Genomic DNA, 22,102 nt, shown 5'->3' on the forward strand with positions numbered 1-22,102 from the left:
TTACCATTTCCTTCTCCAACATGTACCTCTATTTTTAGTTAATTAAACTCAAGTAAATGCATCTACAGCACCTTATCACCAAACTGCTAACAGTGGGCATCTCTGAGGAAGAATGTGGTACTGGGGGAAGAAGAAATAGGGATCTTTTGGATACTGTTTATTTTATGCATATTAGAACATGAGACATGGATTTACTTTCACAATTTCAAACATAATGAAAAGGCAAAAAGTGAACTGAAAATGAATAGAAAAAGCAAGATAAGTCTATGCATTTAAACAATTTTCTTTGAGAAGGCAAAAATATGAAGCTCAGTTCCAAGAGTAAGAAGTAGACAAAAATGTCTTTTCCTCTCTATCTCGTTCCCTTTTTTTTTTTTTCCTTTTTTGTGAAAAGAGGAAGGATTGGAGAAACCTGAGGTGGATGACAGGTTGAGCAGAAAACAGCCAGAGCTAAGGGAACTAACATATTTTTTCAAGGTTGCAATATAATTTCCTAATTGTTGCCTCAAATTAACTGGAAACAAAGTAGGGGTAAATTAGGAACTCACCTGGGACATGGCTATCGGTCCTGCTCAGACCAAGGATGGAGATCTAGGAAGGCAGAATCAGGAGGGTCGAGGTCAGTGCACACAGCCTTGTGACCACCATCACCAGCCTAATAACAATAACCCCTGCCCCACAGTGAGGATGATCAGAACACAAGGCCTGGTAGCTCCAGGCTGTTCCCTTGGCTAAGATCCCATGAGTTTTGCACAATCCCATGGGAATTAATTTTCTCTCCCTGGACAGACGTATGACTCGTGTTTAAAGACCTCTACTCAGAAGCCATTAACAACCTGATATTTCCTTTCTCTCAAGAATTCTATGCCTGGGAATTTATCATAATTTATTTGCAAAGATGTTAACTGTAGGTGTTTCCACCATTCAACAATCTGGAAGCAACTAAAGCTCCAGTAACGGGGACTCAAGTTTAAAACAAATAAGACACACAAAATGGGAAATACCACATGGGCTTTAAAAATGCAATGGAATCCTGTTCTCATGTCTTAACATATTTAAAAGAAGGTTACCAGAAAGCAGGTGGGTGGGATCTCCTTTGTTAAGCTATATGCATGTACTGAAGAACATCTATTAAAACGTTGACCCTGCTTACCTTTGAGGGTTGATTTCACCTTTCCTTTTTTGTTTACTTGCATTTTATCACTTTTGACAATATTAATTCCTAGTAAAATAAAAAGGAGAAATCCTTACAAATCACCTAATTATCACACTGAGCCCTTGAAGTGACACACTCTGAGCAGTCTGGAGACAGGGGCAACTTGCTGCAGTTTGGAAGAAGGAGACTAACCAGGGCTGAGTGCAGGGCAGAAGGGAAAGGGGTGGAGGGTGGAAGGTAGGGGGATGGAGGGAGGTTAAGGGGCTGGCATTGGTCAGGTCCACATGGAACTGGAAACCACTGACCTTGCTCCCCACCACCCTGGTCCTTCCGGCCCACCACCTCCCTATTCCCTCCCTAATACTTTCTTATTTCCCATCATGGCCATTTGATTGCCAAGCTCTTCCTTATTGGGCAGTTTTCAAAACAAATTTTAAGCAAGGAGCTTTTGTTAACCACTGCCACTCTAGCAATCCCTGCCTTAGTATCAGTACAACAAGGTTCAGCAAGATGGAGCTTAGTGAGTTATGCTTCCAGACCCAGTTACTAGCATGAAAATGGGGTAGCATAGCTAGGTGATGGCTACCTAGAGACTACTCTGAGATTTCACAGAAATGCAGAAACCAAAAACATTTAGTCATTTAGTCAGGGTAGAGGAGATTCAACATTTCTGCTACAGGCAAGTGGATTGTTCCTACTATGGGACTGACTGAAATAGCCCACGGCACAAGAGGGGAGCACAAATGTGTGTGCACAAATGTGTTAAGAGTGGAGAAAGTCCTGGGAGGTAGGGAGTCAATCTTTCCAGCCTGATAATGTCCTTGCTAGCACTACCACAGGGAAGCATCCCTCCATCCATCCATAACTTTCATCTCTCTCCTGCAACAGAGGTTCAACTGACCACCATGACATAGCTCTTGATGGTGGCTAGAAGTCTTGCTCTCTCTCAGCGGAAGGAAGGGACAGAGGGCACTGCAGGTTCAGTTCTTCTAGAACCTGCTATATTCTGACCCACTTCCCTCTAACCAGAGCATTTGAGTCTGTCCTGTGGATCTCCCCACTCTGCCCTGATGTCTGGTGTGGTGCTTCTCTTCCAGCTCCCCTCAGAGAAGCTCTCTTTTGGGGGTTTAGGGTTTTTTTTTCTTTTTTTTTTTTTTTTTTGGTCTGGCCGCTCGGCTTGTGGGATCTTAGTTCCCTTACCCAGGATCTAACCCTGGACCCTCAGCAGTGAAAGCATGGAGTTCTAACCACTGGACCGCCAGGGAATTCCCAAATGATCTGTCTTATTACTAAGGAGGCAGGACCCAAGGATTCAAAGACAAAGATACCTTTGCTAGGACCTTCCCTTCAGAACCATGTCTCTACCTCTGACCAGGCAAACTCACCTCCTTCTCAGGTCTCAGACTGGGTCTTCTGTAGACTAACTAAGGAAGCCCATGATAGATCAGCTGGCGTCTGAAGCTGGTGAGCTGTTGGCTGTTATGAACCCTGACCCTGGAAAGGGAATGACCACACAGGAGGTGCAGTTAGCAACGTCTATGATGGAGCAAAGTTGAGGAAAATCCACATGTTTCCCTTGACACCAGAAGACACAGTGCCTCCCTCTAGTTTTAAGAATTGACATTTAGTAAGCTCAGTTACCACCACCATTAGATAAAGAGCTAGGCACTGCCTTACTTCCTAAGAGTCTGGGCTATGGAATGAAACTGACCACCCGCTCTGCTGCTTTTCTTCAGTTAATAACAGAAGTGAGTGCCTAGTATGCTTTTCTACATGAACAGAGTTCCCCATCTTGAGGAGCCGTATTCTTAGCAGGGGAGAGACAGTAAGCCATAAAGTTGATAAACTCAGGGTATGTTAGTTAGAAACACATAAATAGTATGCTGAAAAAAAGAACAAGGATCCCCCTAGTTTACTGTGTGACTTTGGTCAAGTGTCCGAGCCTTTCTGTTCTTGCTTTCTCTTTGTAAAATGAAAAGAATCATAGTGCCTACTCATGGGGCTATTGTGATGACTAAAACTTGAAACAATGGTGTCTGGTATTCATTGCTGCTGCTGCTGCTAAGTCGCTTCAGTCGTGTCCGACTCTGTGCGACCCCATAGATGGCAGCCCACGAGGCTCCCCCGTCCCTGGGATTCTCCACTACGCACTAAGTAAACAGCTGGGTTTCCCTCATAGCTTAGTCGGTAAATAATCTGCTTGCAATGCAGAAGACCCGGATTTGATTCCTGGGTTGGGAAGATTCCCCTGGATAAGGAAATGGCAATCCACTCCAGTATTCTTGCCTGAAAACTCCCATAGACAGAAGTGGGCTACAGTCCATGGGGTCACAAGAGTCGGACAGGACTTAGCGACTAAACCACCACCAAGTAAACAGTTGATAAAGGAATCAATTAATGAACCATTCACTCGTTAACTCCGTAGTCCCCTCCCCGCCCCACGGCCCTGTCACTCAACACCCCAGGGGCGCGAGCTCATTACCCCCCGGCCCACGGCCCCTCTGACCTCCCCATTCAGCCCGTCCCCAATTTCGCCTCCCCTTACTAAAATACCAGAAACCCGAGGTCTGAGGGCGTAAAACAGCCAGCGCCAATTCGCACCACCCTCGGGGTGAGCAGAACACTTCCGTTCCCCGTTGCCCTGGGAGCCCAAGTGCTGCGCACGCGCAGGAGGAAGGTGAGGGGGCTTGGGGGATGGCAAGACAGCCAATGGGCAACATGGCGCCTTTCAGGGACGCTGGTTCTGACGTGGCTCCCTCTGAGGTTAGATGAAGCGACGAGGGAGTGCGACCATTTTCCGCGACGAGTCGTACGAAAGGCTGGGGCGGGGGAGTGGAGGGGACGGGAAGCGCCTCGAGAGGCAGGAGGCAAGCGGGCTCCGCGCAGACTGTCGTAGCGGAGCCGGGTCCGCTGTCTCCGAGGCCTGCTCTCCCCGTCCTCTTGCGCCGCCGGGACTCCTTGTGTATGTGCTCCCTGGGGAGTTCCCATCCCTCCATCCCGCAAAGCCACGCTCTCCTCTTTCTTTAGATCATCAGAATAAGAAACCTCAGCGATAACTACAAACTACATGGGTGCGGCCATCTGGAGGCGGGGCCGGCCCGTTGGAGCTGGGCTCTGGTGTCAGGTCAGGGATCAGAGAACGGAGGTCAGGCACTGTTCGCGAAGCTGCCTGGAGCAGCGGATGGGAGCCAGGTTGCTGGGCCGGCAGCATGCACGAATGAAGAAACCATGATGCCTGATTCTCCTGAAATAAATCGAGGAGTTCTGATTTCTTGGAGCCTGGGGAATCTTTGGAGAACCTGGGCTTTGCCCATTTTGAAAATGCAGCATAAAGTAGGGGAGAACTGTTTCTCTGATGATGCCAGCCTGTGGCAACGTGGTCTGATAAAAAGTCCTGTAGTGCTCTTCAGGAAAGTTTTCTGTTTCTTGTCAGGGTCTTGGGGAGAGAGGCTAATTGTGTGCTGTGTGCCTGTGGCACTTCCCTGGTTGCAAGCAGAACTTGGTCTGGGCAGGGCAGAATCCGGACGCCGACTCCTGTGCTACAGCCAATATCTGCCAGGCACTGTTGAAAGATACAAGTGAGGAAAGCAGTCATGGCATCCAACATACATTTATTTATTCTTCCATGTGAACACATTGCTTTCTCCCCCTCTTTCCCTTTGCTCCTATGAGTTAATTGATACTCCCAGGGTAGTTGGATGAATCATAGCCCAAATCTACAACCTGGAGGTCTCTTGGGAAGTGACTCTGTCCCAGTCTTGTGTAGAAGTCCTAGGAGAAGAGTCTGTTTACTGTCAGTCGTGTGAGTGGGGACCCCCCACCCTGTGAATTCCTTGTGCATTTGTAAATGATGGCCAGATTTGGGGATCCTAACCTATTTCCAGAAGAAGTGACCTGACAAGCTTTTCTGACAACACTGTCAAGAGGCAAGAGAAATTTAATAGAGTTAGTGTGATAGTGTCCCGAGGACAGTAGAGAAACCCCTAGTTGCAGAAAGACCTGGTCTTTTGTCCTGGTCAGACTCTGCCTGTATCCTGACTTGGCAGGAATGAGTGCTCACACAAAAAGAAGGGGCTGGTGAAGGACGTGTGGTTGTTCACACAGTACCAGCTTTTCTTAGTGTGACTTGGGCGTCCAGGATCCAGGAAACATGCCAAGGTATTCTTCTAGCCCACAATCTACCTAGCTGTTGGGATCTTTCTGTTCACAGAAGAGAAGGATTGGCTCCACCACTTACTGGCCCTTTGAGCCTTGTTTACATCATAGCTAAAGACCACCCATCCAAACAGTTCTCATGATTGTTTGAAGGAACATCTCTGGAACTCCAAGCCCGGGACTTTGCCCACAGCAGGCACCTGGCAATTGGTGGCAGCATTTGCTGTCCTCTCCCCAACACTAGGGAGCATGCTAGTCCCCATTACTGCTCCTTCCTGCACTGTGGACTTTCACTTTGTCATCACCCTTGCACAGGATCACCACTCATACCCAACTGATAACATTTCTAAATGACAATTAAGTCTCTAAATATTAATAAGCTAAAATTCACTGTAAATGGTAACTCCAGAAGGTCCCAGTTACTCAAACCCTTATATTCCAAAGAAAAGTCTGTCTGATGAAGACTGGTTCTTGTGCACTCCTGGGAAGCCACCCCAAAGACTCTGGCATGCTCTGCCTAATAGGGTATTTCTGTATTCCAGCCCTCTCTGTTTCATTTGACCAGGTAGCTCCTGCTAACTGTGATTTATGATGAGCATCTGTTTTGTGTCTGAGGCCCTGGGTCATGCTGTGTTCATTTGACATCTCGGGGCTGTAGACTGAGTAACTGAAGTGGTCACATGGAAGCTGCATGCCTGCATGCTTGACCTCCAGTACAATCTCTGGACCCATAGTCATGGTTGAACTTCTCTGACTGGTGACACTGCATACGTTGTCACAGATCATTTCTGGGAGAATTAAGTGTTGTCCATGTGACTCCTTTGGGAGAGAACAACTGGATCTCACAACTGGTTTCCCTTGGACTTCACCCCTGTGCCTTTCCCTTTGCTGATTTTACTTTCACTGTCATAAATCAACTATGTATATAACAGCTCAGTAGGACTCCCAGACTCTGAGAAGTCATAAGAGTGTTTCCAAGTCCTGAGTCATCCTAGGGAATCATCCAGCCATGGGGACCCTGCACACATTGTTGCTGTAGATTCCCGGGTTGGTTGTTACAACCATCCCAGTGGGTGGGGCTCATGAATCCAGTCTGACTGTGCCCTCAGCAGTACATCTGCTTGGTGTTTGTGAGGAGGTGGCCAACCTAAGGAACAGCACTTGGAGAGCAAGGCTGGGATTTTCCCACCTCTGAGGAGCAGAGGTCCTGAGGATGTGCACTGGGCAGCAACTATTGTTGATGTTCAGTCGCTCAGTCATGTCCAACTCTTTGAGATCCCATGGACTGCAGCACACCAGGCTTCCCTGTCCTTTACCATTTACTGGAGCTTGTTAAAACTCATGTCCATTGAGTCGGTGATGCCATCCAAACATATCATCCTCTGTTGTCCCCTTCTCCTGCCTTCTGTCTTTCCCAGCATGAGGGTCTTTTCCAGTGAATCAGTTCTTCACATCAGGTAGCCAAAGTATTGGAGCTTCAGCTTCATCATCAGTCCTTCCAATGAACATTCAGAACTGATTTCCTTTAGGATGGACTGGTTTGATCTCCTTGCTGTCCAAGGGACTCTCAAGAGTCTCCTCCAACACCACAGTTCGAAAGCATCAATTCTTCAGCACTCAGCTTTCTTTATAGTCCAACTCTCACATCCATATGTGACTACTGGAAAAATCATAGCTTTGGCTATATGGACCTTTTTAATACACTGTCTAGGTTTGCCTAGTGGCAGCTGAGGGAGCTTGTTTTCTTGCTGAGCTGTAGGGTTCAGCTGAAGGTCCCTGGTACCTCCCCCTTCCTGGAAGTCTTCCCTGGAATGACTGTGGTGACAGGTCTGTTGAGCAATGCCTTGATGACATTATGCTTTCTGAACTGCATGAGTTTCTGTAGGAAAAGGGAAGGCCAATTCAAGTGTTCATCTCCTGGGTGGACTGCATAGCTCTCTGAGCCACTACTCCTGCAGATTTCCCACAGGCAGGAAAGTGTGTGGAGTGAGTGGAGCTGGAATAGACAAGGTGGGAATCGAACCCAGGGGACTGGTTGATGGCTCCAAAATGGTAACGTGAAGCCAGTCTCACGGATGTCTGATGGCCTAGAGGTTAGAACCTCAGCCTTTGGGTGATTGTGTCCTTCAGCTGAGAAGGGTGTACACCATGCAAACCCCATAAGTAATAAGGTCTCTTTGTGTTCTTTAAAGATGCTGTAAAAAGCCAGTGTGCAATAATATGTGCTGTGGACTTAGGCTGTGCCAGGCACTGTCCTATGTTATCTATATTCACTTCTAACTTAAAATTATTATTAGAATCCCTCATTATTATACTATACTTTCCAGATAAGGAAACAGAAGGATGTGCATGTCAAGTGACTTACCAAAAGCTTCACAGCTAGTAAATGAAATAAAGAATTAAGATTAGGCAGTTTGACTCCAGAATATATACATTAACCTCTACTCCATTCAGTGGTTATGAGAGCAACCTCATTTAAGAATAAGGATGAGGGTGATTACATATTTTGGTGAAATGTGTAGAGCAAGTAAAGGGCAGAACTGAAAGTAGAGCCTAGGTCTCCTGACTGCAAATCCCATTCTTTATTTTCAAGCTGGCATTGGTCTTTTCCCCCACGTCTCTGGATCAGTACATCTGAGACTTGAAGGCACAGAGGGATCCCCTTGGGATCAAATTGCAGACTCTGAGTCAGTAGTTATGTGGTGGGCCTTGAGAGTCTGTGTTTCTAATGAGCTCCCAGGTGGTGCTAATGTACTGGTCCTCAGAATATACACCTTGAATCCAAATAAGGTTTCTCAGACCCTCTAGTTTAGCAGCTATGACTTCTGCTTGGAACACACAGAGACACAGATGTAATCAGGGATGAGGGATAGAATTGGGTGCTCTCTGAATCTCAGTACTGAGGCTTCTCACTAATTTCCTTCTGAGTTTGAAGACTCTCAAGCCCATGGAGGGAAAGGAAGCTTCAGAGAGTTGTTAATAGGCTGAGACTAGGACCTAATCTACTTGACTTCCCAGCCAATGTTCCTCTCTACTCCTTCCCTCCCTCTGTTGTACAAGAGCTTCTGAGGGAGGAGACTAGTAAAGGAATGGATGCTCAGTGATGGATTACTTAAGACTTTTCAAGAACCACTGGGGTGATCTCCAATCCAGGCCTCCTTGTCCAACATGCTGTACAAGTCTCAGCCACTCAAGAGGACCTGGCTGTATTGAGCCCAGGAAAAAGGTCCAAATAGCTCTCTTTGTAAGTCTACATACCTGTGCTGGTAACACCATGGGCAAAATAGACCCCCAGGGACCTCTCAGATGCCCAGACACTATTTGTAAGCTCAACTGCCTGTCCAAAAACTCCAGGGACTACCAGTAACTACATATATGGAACAACACTTGTATTAGGCTGAATTAGACCAAAAGATTATATATATATATATATATGAATACCAGACCACCTAACCTGCCTCTTGAGGAATCTGTATGCAGGTCAGGAAGCAACAGTTAGAAATGGACATGGAACAACAGACTGGTTCCAAATAGGAAAAGGAGTAGGTCAAGGCTGTATATTGTCACCCTGCTTATTTAACTTATATGCAGAGTACATCATGAGAAACGCTGGGCTGGAAGAAGCACAAGCTGGAATCAAGATTGCTGGGAGAAATATCAATAACCTCAGATATGCAGATGACAACACCCTTATGGCAGAAAGTGAAGAGGAGCTAAAAAGCCTCTTGAAAGTGAAAGAGGAGAGTGAAAAAGTTGGCTTAAAGCTCAGCATTCAGAAAACAAAGATCATGGCATCTGGTCCCATCACTTCTTGGGAAATAGATGGGGAAACAGTGGAAACAGTGTCAGACTTTGTTTTTTGGGGCTCCAAAATCACTGCAGATGGTGATTGCAGCCATGAAATTAAAAGACGCTTAGTCCTTGGAAGGAAAGTTATGACCAACCTAGATAGTATATTCAAAAGCAGAGACATTACTTTGCTGACTAAGGTCCGTCTAGTCAAGGCTATGGTTTTTCCTGTGGTCATGTATGGATGTGAGAGTTGGACTGTGAAGAAGGCTGAGCACTGAAGAATTGATGCTTTTGAACTGTGGTGTTGGAGAAGACTCCTGAGGGTCCCTTGGACTGCAAAGAGATCCAACCAGTCCATTCTGAAGGAGATCAGTCCTGGGTGTTCTTTGGAGGGAATGATGCTAAAGCTGAAGGTCCAGTACTTTGGACACCTCATGTGAAGAGTTGACTCACTGGAAAAGTCTTTGATGCTGGGAGAGATTGGGGGCAGGAGGAGAAGGGGACGACAGAGGATGAGATGGCTGGATGGCATCACTGACTCGATGGACGTGAGTCTGAGTGAGCTCCGGGAGTTGGTGATGGACAGGGAGGCCTGGCGTGCTGCAATTCATGGGGTCGCAAAGAGTCAGACACGACTGAGTGACTGAACTGAACTGAACTGATGATGGCTCAGACACAGGTGCTTTCCTACTTACATATGAATCAACCATGGAAAGAAGAATGGAACTGAAGGAATCCACCTGCCTAACTTCAGACTATACTACAAAGCTACAGTCATCAAAACAGTATGGTACTGGCACAAAGACAGAAATATAGATCAATGGAAGAAAATAGCCCAGAGATAAATCCACGTACCTATGGACACCTTATCTTTGACAAAGCAGGCAAAAATATACAATGGAGAAAAAAACAATCTCTTTAACAAGTGGTGCTGGGAAAAGTGGTCAACCGCTTGTAAGAGAATGAAACTAGAACACTTTCTAACACCATGCACTAAACTCAAAATGGATTAAAGATCTAAATGTATGACTAGAAACTATAAAACTCTTAGAGGAAAACATAGGCAAAACACTCTCTGACATAAATCACAGCACGATCTTCCATGACCCACCTCCCAGAGTAATGGAATAAAAAGCAAAAATAAACAAATGGGACCTAATTAAATTTAAAAACTTTTTCACAATGAAGGAAACCATCAGCAAGGTGAAAAGACAGCCTTCAGAATGGGAGAAAATAATAGAAAATGAAACAGCTGACAAAGAATCTCCAAAATATACAAACAGTTCATGCAGCTCATTACCAGAAAAATAAATGACCCAATCAAAAAATATGTCAAAGAACTAAACAGACATTTCTCCAAAGAAGACATGCAGATGGCTAAAAAAACACATGAAAAGATGCTCAACATCACTCATTATCAGAGAAATGCAAATCAAAACCACAATGAGGTACCATCTCACCCTGGTCAGAATGGCTCCCGTCAATAAGTCTACAAGCAATAAATGCTGGAGAGGGTGTGGAGAAAAGGGAACCCTCTTACACTGTTGGTGGGAATGCAAACTAGTACAACCACTATGGAGAATAATGTGGAGATTCCTTAAAAAACTGGAAATAGAACTGCCATATGACCCAGCAACCCCACTGCTGGGCATACACACCAAGGAAACCAGAATTGAAAGAGACACATTTACCACACAGCACTGTTTACAATAGCTGTTTATGATGTTTATTACTGTTTACAGTGTTCATCACAGCACTGTTTACAATAGCTATGACATGGAAGCAACCTAGATGTCCATCAGCAGACTAATGGATAAGAAAGTTGTACATGTACACAATGGAATATTACTCAGCTATTTAAAAAATGCATTTGAATCAGTTCTAATGAGGTGGATGAAACTGGAGCCTATTATACAGAGTGAAGTAAGTCAGAAAGAAAAACACCAATACAGTATATTAATGCATATATATGGAATTTAGAAAGATGGTAATGATGACCCTATATGCGAGACAGCAAAAGAGACGTAGATCTAAAGAACAGACTTTTGGACTCCATGGCTGATGGCAATGGTGGGATGATTTGAGAGAATAGCATTGAAACATATATATTACTGTATGTGAAATAGATCACCAGTCCAAATTCGATGCATGAAATGGCACGCAAAGCTGGGGCACTGGGACAACCCAGAGGGATGGGATGAGTAGGGGGGTAGGAGCGGGGTTTAGAATGGGGGACACATATACACCCATGGCTGATTCTTGTCAATGTATGGCAAAAATCACCACAATATTTTAAAGTAATTAGCCTCTAATCAAACAAATTAATTTTTAAATAAAGAATAACAAAACAAAACAAAAAGAATAAACCATGGGTATTCCATAAAGACAGATCGCATTCCCCCATATGGACCCAGGCTGTTGACATTTCTGCCCTCTTCCACATGATTTCCAGGGAACTCTGGTTGTCATCATTCCAGAAGTGAGAAAGAGAATGGAGGAGTACAGATCAGGAGCCACCACTGCCTTTCAGAATCACCATGGTACAGAAAAGGGTCAGGAAGTTTTTTTCTGAGACCCAGAGGTCAAAAAACTGCAGAAAATCATTGCTGACAGCACAGGAGTCTCATGGCTCCAGGGTGACTGGGTGATTAACATGTAAGGGAGTCTAGCAGGTGCTGCAAAACTCACATCTGCTTGTGAAAGTGAAAGTTGCTCAGTCATGTCTGACTCTTTGTGACCCCATGGACTAGACAGTCCATGGAATTCTCCAGGCCAGAATACTGGATTGGGGAGCCTTTCCCTTCTCCAGGGGATCTTCCCAACACAGGGATCGAACCCAGGTCTCCCATATTGCAGGCGGATTCTTTACCAGCTGAGCCACAAGGGAAGCCCAAGAACACTGGAGTGGGTAGTCCATCCCTTCTCCAGGGGATCTTCCTGACCCAGGAATCAAACAGGGGTCTCCCGCATTACAAGTGGATTCTTAACAACTGAGCTACCTGGGAAGCCCACATCTGCTTATAGCAGAAATTAATGTAACACTGTAAATCAACTACAATAAAATGAAAACTAAACTCTCATCCATTGAAAGATACTTGTCTACTTTTTCAGCTAGAGGGGAAGTATGGTTTCTAACTCCCTTCTCCCTTCCAAATTCATGCAGAGAACTCACACTGGCAAGGGAGTCTGAGAACTCTCATCTCAATGCTTCCAGTCTCTTCAGCACAGGAGAGGGGATGGGGGTGGGAATGTCACGGAGTGCCAACAGACAATACCTGGCACATCTTTGAAAATCCCACTAAAGGTGAAACATTTGTCTCCCTTTTCCTCATTCCAGACTACCAGTGTCTCCAGTGACACTCTGCAAACCAAAGAAGCATCAGCTGCTGAAGTGGTTTGTATCATAGAATTTTCTTCTCCTGGCCCTGGACCCTGTGGATATCAGGTGAATTCTAATCTGTGCCCCCCACTATGCTTGTGTACCCCACTATGTTTGTGCACACTTGTACATGTATGTACTTCTAGGTGTACAGGTACACACACAAACCCACATCTCTGACAACATATCCCCAAGTGGAGAGAACTGGGCTCCAAATCCCTGAGCAGCTTCACAGTGGAGGAGCCAAAATATTCATAGGTGATAGAGCCAAGAGGCTTCAGAGAATTGGGAGAAATTCCTAGATTATGCTCAAATGCTCCTGACCAAGGCTACAAGCATGGGGACATCTGGGTATGGAGTATCCTCCTGGGTACTGAGCTTGGAGATAGATTCCAATTCCAGGATTTATTTTATATGGTAGCTTTGAGAGCATTCCCTTCAATATAAAGAACCTCCTCCCCTTCCTGAGGACCAGTCCACTCAGTAAAGACTCAGTGAACATGAACAAATTATAAGGAATAAAGATTTCACATTTTCCTAGTTGAGTTCCTATTGGAGGAATTCTTGTGTCACTAATTCTGAACTAGAGGAATCCATTGCCAGAGAAAATGAAGCTAAAGAACCTAGATCAAGACCAGCAAGTCCATTGCCTTTATGCTGCCATTATAGTCTGCCTACATGGAAACTATGGTTTGTCAATAATTGTATCCTGATAAGATCAGACAAACTCTTATATTCTTCTCAACAGTATGTTCTAGACTACCTCTACTGGTCAGAGTTGGAAATCATGCTGAAATCTATTTGCCATGCCTGTCCTGGGTCAGCATTCATAGAATCTATTCAATGAAACAGTGGTTCTCTGGCTTATTAAAAATCGTGATGTGATTAAAAGGTTCTCTAATCATGAATGGTATGCTGCAGTCCGTGGTGTCACAAAGAACTGAGTGACTGAACAACACAACAGAGTGACTGACTGACACAACTAAGTGACTGAACAACAATAAATCATGAAGACTTGGGAAACATTGTTTATGTGTGTGTGTGTTGTTGTTGTTGTTTTTTAATGGAGGGACTTCTAGAACCACAAGGATACTAATTTACTAGATAGGTCTCCAAGTTCAGTTCAGTTCAGTCCCTCAGTCGTGTCCAACTGTTTGCGACCCCTTGGACCACAGCACACCAGGCCTCCCTGTCCATCTCCAACTCTCAGAGTTTACCCGTGTCCATTGAGTTGGTCATATCATCCAACCATTTCATTTTCTGTCATCCCCTTCTCCTCCTGCCTTCACTCTTTCCCAGCATCAGGGTCTTTTAAAATGAGTCAGCTCTTTGCATCAGGTGGCCAAAGTATTGGGGTTTCAGCTTCAACATCAGTCCTTCCAACGAACACTCAGCACTGATCTCCTTTACGATGGACTGGTTGGATCTCCTTGCAGTCCAAGGGAGCAACACCACAGTTCAAAAGCATCAATTCTTCAGCACTCAGCTTTCTTTATAGTCCAACTCTCACATCCATATGTAACTACTGGAAAAATCATAGCTTTGGCTATATGGACTTTGTCAGCAAAGTAATGTCTCTGCTTTTTAATATGTTGTCTACGTTGGTCATAACTTTCCTTGCAAGGAGTAAACGTCTTTTAATTTCATGGCTGTAGTCACTATCTGCAGTGATTTTGGAGCTCAAAAAAATAAAATCAGCCACTGTTTCCACTGTTTTCCCATCTATTTGCCATGAAGTGATGCGATCGGATGCCATGATCATCATTTTCTGAATGTTGAGCTTTAAGCCAACTTTTTCACTCTCCTCTTTTACTTTCATCAAGAGGCTTTTTAGTTCTTCTTCACTTTCTGCCATAAGGGTGGTGTCATCTGTATGTCTGAGGTTACTGATATTTCTCCCGGCAATCTTGATTCCAGCTTGTGCCTCCTCCAGCCCAGCATTTCTCATGATGTACTCTGCATATAACTTAAGTAAGCAAGGTGACAATGTACAGACTTGACGTACTCCTTTTCCTACTTGAAACCAGTCGTTGTTCCATGTCCAGTTCTAACTGTTGCTTCCTGACCTGCATACAGATTTCACAAGACACAGGTCAGGTCATCTCTTTCAGAATTTTCCACAGTTTGTGGTGATCCACACAATCAAGGGCATTGGCATACTAAATAAAGCAGAAATAGATATTTTTCTGAAACTCTCTCGCTTTTTTGATGATCTAGCGGATGTTGGCAATTTGATTTCTGGTTCCTCTGCCTTTTCTAAAACCAGCTTGAACATCTGGAAGTTCACGGTTCACGTATTGCTGAAGCCTGGCTTGGAGAATTTTGAGCATTACTTTACTAGCGTGTGAGATGAATGTGATTGTGCGGTAGTTTGAGCATTCTTTGGCATTGCCTTTCTTTGGGATTGGAATGAAAACTGACCTTTTCCAGTCCTGTGGCCACTGTTGAGTTTTCCAAATTTGTTGACATATTGAGTGCAGCACTTTCACAGCATCATCTTTCAGGATTTGAAATAGCTCAACTGAAATTCCGTCACCTCCATGAGCTTTGTTCATAGTGATGCTTCCTAAGGCCCCCTTGACTTCACATTCCATGATGTTTGGCTCTAGGTGAGCGATCATAGCATTGTGATTATCTGGGTTATGGAGATCTTTTTTGTACAGTTCTTCTGTGTATTCTTGCCACCTCTTCTTGATATCTTCTGCTTCTCTTAGGTCCATACCATTTCTGTCCTTTCTTGAGCCCATCTTTGCATGAAATGTTCCCTTGATATCTCTAATTTTCTTGAAGAGATGTCTAGTCTTTCCCATTCTATTGGTTTCCTCTATTTCTTTGCCCTGATCACTGAGGAAGGCTTTCTTATCTCTCCTTGCTATTCTTTGGAACGCTACATACAAATGGGTATAGCTTTGCTTTTCTCTTCTCTTCACAGCTATTTGTAAGGCCTCATCAGACAGCCATTTTGCTTTTTTGCATTTCTTTTTCTTGGGGATGGTCTTGATCCCTGTCTCCTGTACAAAGTCATGAAACTCTGACCATAGTTCATCAGGCACTCTATCACATCTAGTCCCTTAAATGTATTTGTCACTTCCACTGTATAATCATAAGGGAATTGATTTAGGTCATACCTGAATGGTCTAGTGGTTTTCCCCACTTTCTTCAATTTAAGTCTGAATTTTGCAATAAGGAGTTCATAATCTGTGCCATAGTCAGCTCCTGGTCTTGTTTTTTCTGACTGTACAGAGCTTCTCCATCTTTGGCCACAAAAAATATAATCAGTCTAATTTTGGTGTTGGCCATTTGGTGATGTCCACGTGTAGAGTCTTCTCTTGTGTTGTTGGAAAAGGATGTTTGCTATGACCAGTGCATTCTCTTGGCAAAACTCTATTTGGCTTTGTCCTGCTTCATTCTGTACTCCAAGGCCAAATTTGCCTGTTACTCCAGGTGTTTCTTGACTTCCTACTTTTGCATTCCAGTCCCCTATAATGAAAAGGACATCTTTTTGGGGTGTTAGTTCTAAAAGGCCTTGTACTGAGTCCAAGACCCTTGACAACCAGAAAACTAACCCTAGGGAGTGTCAAATAGTGAGAACCCACACAAAGGAAACCACTTGAATACAAGACTCGGCGTCACCCAACCACCAGTAGCACACTGTGCAGGATGCATTATCTAAACAACAAACAAAACAAAAATACAAACCCAATCATCAGCAGACAAGATTACTGCCTCACTCTGCCTTGCTCATCAGAGGAAAAAGTAACAAACAAAAACTCAGCACAAATCTCACCCTATGTGAAGCTTATGCAAACCACTGGACCAACCTTAGGAGGGCAGAAACCTAAAGAAAGAAAGAATTCAACCTTGAAGCCTGGGAAAAGGAGACCTCAAACACAATGTTAAAAAAATAATAATGAAAAGGCAGAGAAATACTACACAAATGAAGGAGCAAACTAAAAACACAGAAGTCCAATTAAATGACAAGGAAATAGGCAAACTACCTGAAAAAGTATTCAGAATAATGATAGTAAAGGTGATCAAAAACCTTGAAAACAAAATGGAGAAAATGCAACAATCAATCAACAAAGACTGAGAAGAGTTAAAGAATAAACACACAGAGACAAACAACACAATTCCTGAAATTAAAAATACTCTAGGAGGAATCAAAAGCAGAATATCTGAAGCAAAAAAAAAAAAAAATCAGTGAGCTGGAAGATAAAATGGTGGAAATAACTTATGAAGAGCAGAATAAAGTAAAAAGAATGGAAAGAACTGAGGATAGTCTTAGAGACCTCTGGGACAATATCAAATGCACCAACATTCAAATTATAGGGGTCCCAGAAGGAGAAGAGGAAAAGAAAGGATATGAGAAACAGTTTGAGGAGATTATAGTTGAAAATTTCTCCAACGTGGAAAAGGAAATAGTCAATCAAGTCCAAGAGGCACAAAGAGTCCCATACAGGATGAACCCAAGGAGAAACACACCAAGACACATACTAATCAAACTAACAAAGACTAAACACAGAAAGAATAAACACAGACTAAAAAAGAAAGAATATTAAAAGCAGCAAGGAAGAAGCAACAAGTAACATACAAGGGAAACCCCATACGCTTAACAGCTGATCTTTCAGCAGAAACTCTGCAGGCCAGAAGGGAATGGCAGGATATATTTAAAGTATTTTATTTATTTATTTATTTATTTTAATTGAAGCCTAATTACTTTACAGTATTGTAGTGGTTTTTGCCAAACATCGACATGAATCAGCCATGGGCACACATGTGTTCCCCATCCAGAATCCCTCTACCACCTCCCTCCTCATCCCATCTCCCAGGGTGATCCCAGTGCACCAGCCCAGAGCACTTTGTCTCATGCATCAAACCTGGACCGGCGATCCACTTCACGTATTATAATATACAAGTTTCAGCGCTACCCTCTCAAATTATCCCACCCTCGCCTTCTCCCACAGAGTCCAAAAGTCTGTTCTTTACATCTGTGTCTCTCTTGCTGTCTCGCATATAGGGTCATTGTTACCATCTTTCTAAATTCCATATATATGCATTAGTATACTATATTGGTTTTTCTTTCTGACTTACTTCACTTTGTATAATAGGCTCCAGTTTCATCCACCTCATTAGAAATGATTCAGATGCATTCTTTTTAATGGCTGAGTTATATTCCATTGTGTATATGTACCACTGCTTTCTTATCCATCCATCTGCCAATGGACATCTAGGTTGCTTCCCTGTCCTAGCTATTGTAAACAGTGCTGCAATGAAGATTGGGGTAAACGTGTCTTTTTCAATTCTGATTTCTTTGGTGTGTATGCCTAGCAGTGGGATTGCTGGGTCGTATGGCAGTTCTATTTCCAGGTTTTGAAGGAATCTCCACACTGTTCTCCATAGTGGCTGCACGTTTGCATTCCCACCAGCAGTGTAAGAGGGTTCCTTTTTCTCAGCACCCTCTCCAGAATTTATTGTTTGTAGATTTTTTGATCGCAGCCATTCTGACCGGCGTGAGCTGGTACCTCATTGTGGTTTTGATTTGCATTTCTTTGATAATGAGTGATGTTGATCATCTTTTCATGTGTTTGTTAGCCATCTGTATGTCTTCTTTGGAGAAATGTCTGTTTAGTTCTTTGATCCATTTTTTTTTAAATTGGGTCACTTATTTTTCTGGAATTGAGCTGCAGGAGTTGCTTGTATATTTTTGAGATTAATTCTTTGTCAGTTGCTTCGTTTGCTATTATTTTCTCCCATTCTGAAGACTGTCATTTCAGCTTGCTGATGGTTTCCTTCATTGTGCAAAAGTTTTTAAGTTTAATTAGGTCCCATTTGTTTATTTTTGGTTTTATTTCCATTACTCTGGGAGGTAGGTCAGAAAGGATCCTGCTGTGATTTATGTCAGAAAGTGTTTGGCCTGTGTTTTACTCTAGGACTTTTATAGTTTCTGGTCTTACATTTAGATCTTTAATCCATTTTGAGTTTATTTTTGTGTTTGGTATTAGAAAATGTTCTAGTTTCATTCTTTTACAAGTGGTTGATCAGTTTTCCCAGCATGTCTCATTAAAGAGATTGTCTTTTCTCCATTGTATATTCCTGACTCCTTTGTCAAAGATAAGTTGTCCATAGGTGCATGGATTTATCTCTGTGCTTTCTATTTTGTTCCATTGATCTATATTTCTGTCTTTGTGCCAGTACCACTCTGTCTTGATGACTATAGCCTTGTAGTATAGTCTGAAGTTAGGCAGGTTGATTCCTCCAATTCCATTCTTTTTTCTTAAGATTGCTTTGGCTTTTTGAGGTTTTTTGTATTGACATACAAGTTGTGAAATTACTTGTTCTAATTCTCTGAAAAATACCATTGGGAGCTTGATAGGGGTTGCATTGAATCTGTAGATTGCTTTGGGTAGTATACTCATTTTCACTATATTGATTCTTCTGATCCATGAATATGGTTTATTTCTCCATCCACTTGTGTCATCTTTGATTTCTTTCATCAGTATTAAATAGTTTTCTATATATAGGTCTTTTGTTTCTTTAGGTAGATATATTCCTGAGTATTTTATTCTTTTCACTGCAATGGTAAATGGAATTGTTTCCTTAATTTCTCTTTCTCTGTGTTAATTTTATATCCTGCAACTTTACTATATTCATTTGCTCTAGTAATTTTCTGGTGCAGTCTTTAGGTTTTTCTATGTAGAGGATCATGTCATCTGCAAACAGTGAGAGTTTTACTTCTTCTTTTCCAATCTGGATTCCTTTTATTTCTTTTTCTTCTCTGATTGCTGTGGCTAAAACTTCCAAAACTATGTTGAATAGTAGTGGTGAGAGTGGGCACCCATGTCTTGTTCCTGACTTTAGGGGAAATGCTTTCAATTTTTCACCATTGAGGATAATGTTTGCTGTGGGTTTATCATATATGGCTTTTATTATGTTGAGGTATGTTCCTTCTATGCCTGCTTTCTGGAGGGTTTTTGTCATGAATGGATGTTGAATTTTGTCAAATGCTTTCTCTGCATCTATTGAGATAATCATATGGTTTTTATCTTTCAATTTGTTAATGTGGTGTATCACATTGATTAATTTGCAAATATTTAAGAATCTTTGCATCCCTGGAATAAAACCCACTTGGTCATGACGTATGATCTTTTTGATATGTTGTTAGATTCTGTTTGCTAGAATTTTGTTAAGGATTTTTGCATCTATGTTCATCAGTGATATTGGCCTGTAGTTTTCTTTTTTTTGTGGCATCTTTTTTCTGATTTTGGTATTAGGGTGATGGTGGCCTCATAGAATGAGTTTGGAAGTTTACCTTCCTTTGCAATTTTCTGGAAGACTTTCAGTAGGATAGGTGTTAGCACTTCTTTAAATTTTTGGTAGAATTCAGCTGTGAAGCCATCTGGTCCTGGGCTTTTGTTTACTGGGAGATTTCTGATTACAGTTTCAATTTCCGTGCCTGTAATGGGTCTGTTAATATTTTCTATTTCTTCCTTGTTCAGTTTTGCAAAGCTATACTTTTATGAGAATTTGTCCATTTCTTCCAAGTTGTGCATTTTACTGTCATATAGTTGCTGATAGTAGTCTCTTATGATCCTTCGTATTTCTGTGTTCTCTGTTGAGATTTCTCCATTTTCATTTCTAATTTTGTTGATCTGATTTTTCTACCTTTTTTTCTTGATGAGTCTTATTTAAAGTATTGAAAGGGAAAAAATCTACAACCAACATTACAGTACCCGTGATGGATCTCATTCAGCATTGATGGAGAAATAAAATTCTTTCAGACATGCAAAAGTTAAGAGAATTCAGTACTTCAAAACCAGCTTTACAACAAATGTTAAACGGACTTATATAGTCAAGAAATACAGGAGAAGAAAAAAGATCTGCAAAATCAACCCCAAACAATTAAGAAAATGGCAATAGGAACATATATATCAAAAATTAATTTAAATTTAAATGAATTAAATGCTCCAACCAAAAGACACAGACTGACTGAATGAATACAAAAACAAGACCCATACATATGCTGTCTTCAAGAAACCCACTTCTGACCTAAAGACACATATAGACTGAAAGTGAGAGGATGGAAAAATATATTCCATGCAAATGGGAAGCAAAATAAAGATGGAGTAGCAATCCTCATATCAGACAAAATAGACAAAATAAAGAGGATTACAAGAGATAAGGAAGGACACTACATAATGATCAAGGGATCAATCCAAGAGGAAGACCTAACAAGAAGAGAGGCGAAAAGCAAAGGAGAAAAGGAAAGATATCAGCATCTGAATGCAGAGTTCCAAAGAATAGCAAGAAGAGATAAGAAAGCCTTTTTCAGCAATCAATGCAAAGAAATAGAGGAAAAGAACAGAATGGGAAAGACTAGAGAGCTCTTTAAGAAAATTAGAGATACCAAGGGAACATTCCATGCAAAGATGGGCTCGATAAAGGACAGAAATGGTATGGACCTAACAGAAGCAGAAGATATTAAGAAGAGGTGGCAAGAATACACGAAAGAACTGTACAAAAAAGATATTCATGACCCAGATAATCATGATGATGTGATCACTAATCTAGAGCCAGACATCTTGGAATGTGAAGTCAAGTGGGCCTTAGAAAGCATCACTATAAACAAAGCTAGTGGAGGTGATGGAATTCCAGTGGAGCTGTTTTAAATCCTGAAAGATGATGCTGTGAAAGTGCTGCACTCAACATGCCAGCAAATTTGGAAAACTCAGCAGTGGCCACAGGACTGGAAAAGGTCAGTGTTTATTCCAATCCCAAAGAAAGGCAATGCTAAAGAATGCTCAAACTACCGCACAATCACATTCATCTCACACGCTAGTAAAGTAATGCTCAAAATTCTCCAAGCCAGGCCTCAGCAATACTTGAACTGTGAACTCCCTGATGGTTTTAGAAAAGGCAGAGGAACCAGAGATCACATTGCCAACATCCCCTGGATCATGGAAAAAACAAGAGAGTTCCAGAAAAACATCTATTTCTGCTTTATTGACTATGCCAAAGCCTTTGCCTGTGTGGATCACAATAAACTGTGGAAAATTCTGAAAGACATGGGAATACCAGACCACCTGACCTGCCTCTTGCGAAATCTGTATGCAGGTCAGGAAGCAACAGTTAGAACTGGACATGGAACAACAGACTGGTTCCAAATAGGAAAAGGAGCATGTCAAGCCTGTATATTGTCACCCTGCTTATTTCACTTATATGCAGAGTACATCATGAGAAATGCTGGACTGGAAGAAATACAAGCTGGAATCAAGATTGCTGGGAGAAATATCAATAACCTCAGATATGCAGATGACACCACCCTTATGGCAGAATGTGAAGAGGAACAGAAAAGCCTCTTAATAAAACTGAAAGTGGAGAGTGAAAAAGTTGGCTTAAAGCTCAACATTCAGAAAACGAAGATCGTGGCATCTGGTCCCATCACTTCGTGGGAAATAGATGGGGAAACAGTGGAAACAGCGTCAGACTTTATTTTGGGGGGCTCCAAAATCACTGCAGATGGTGATTGCAGCCATGAAATTAAAAGATGCTTTCTCTTTGGAAGAAAAGTCACGAGCAACCTAGATAGTATATTCAAAAGCAGAGACATTACTTTACCAAAT

At 42.5% G+C, this 22,102-nt stretch overlaps 1 protein-coding gene across 1 annotated transcript in view; it reads right to left on the reverse strand.

The window, feature by feature from the left end:
• Positions 1-3,801, reverse strand: part of ZNF674 (zinc finger protein 674) — a 34,886-nt gene extending 31,085 nt beyond the window's left edge. The window contains 4 exon segments of the mRNA XM_068963222.1: positions 549-591; positions 1,154-1,222; positions 2,542-2,650; positions 3,710-3,801. Of these exon segments, the coding sequence (XP_068819323.1) occupies positions 549-557 (9 nt within the window). The 5' untranslated portion in view covers positions 558-591; positions 1,154-1,222; positions 2,542-2,650; positions 3,710-3,801.
• Between the last annotated feature and the right edge of the window lie 18,301 nt (positions 3,802-22,102).

This window comes from Capricornis sumatraensis, chromosome X (assembly GCF_032405125.1).
Source record: "Capricornis sumatraensis isolate serow.1 chromosome X, serow.2, whole genome shotgun sequence".
NCBI classification, from domain to species: domain Eukaryota; kingdom Metazoa; phylum Chordata; class Mammalia; order Artiodactyla; family Bovidae; genus Capricornis; species Capricornis sumatraensis.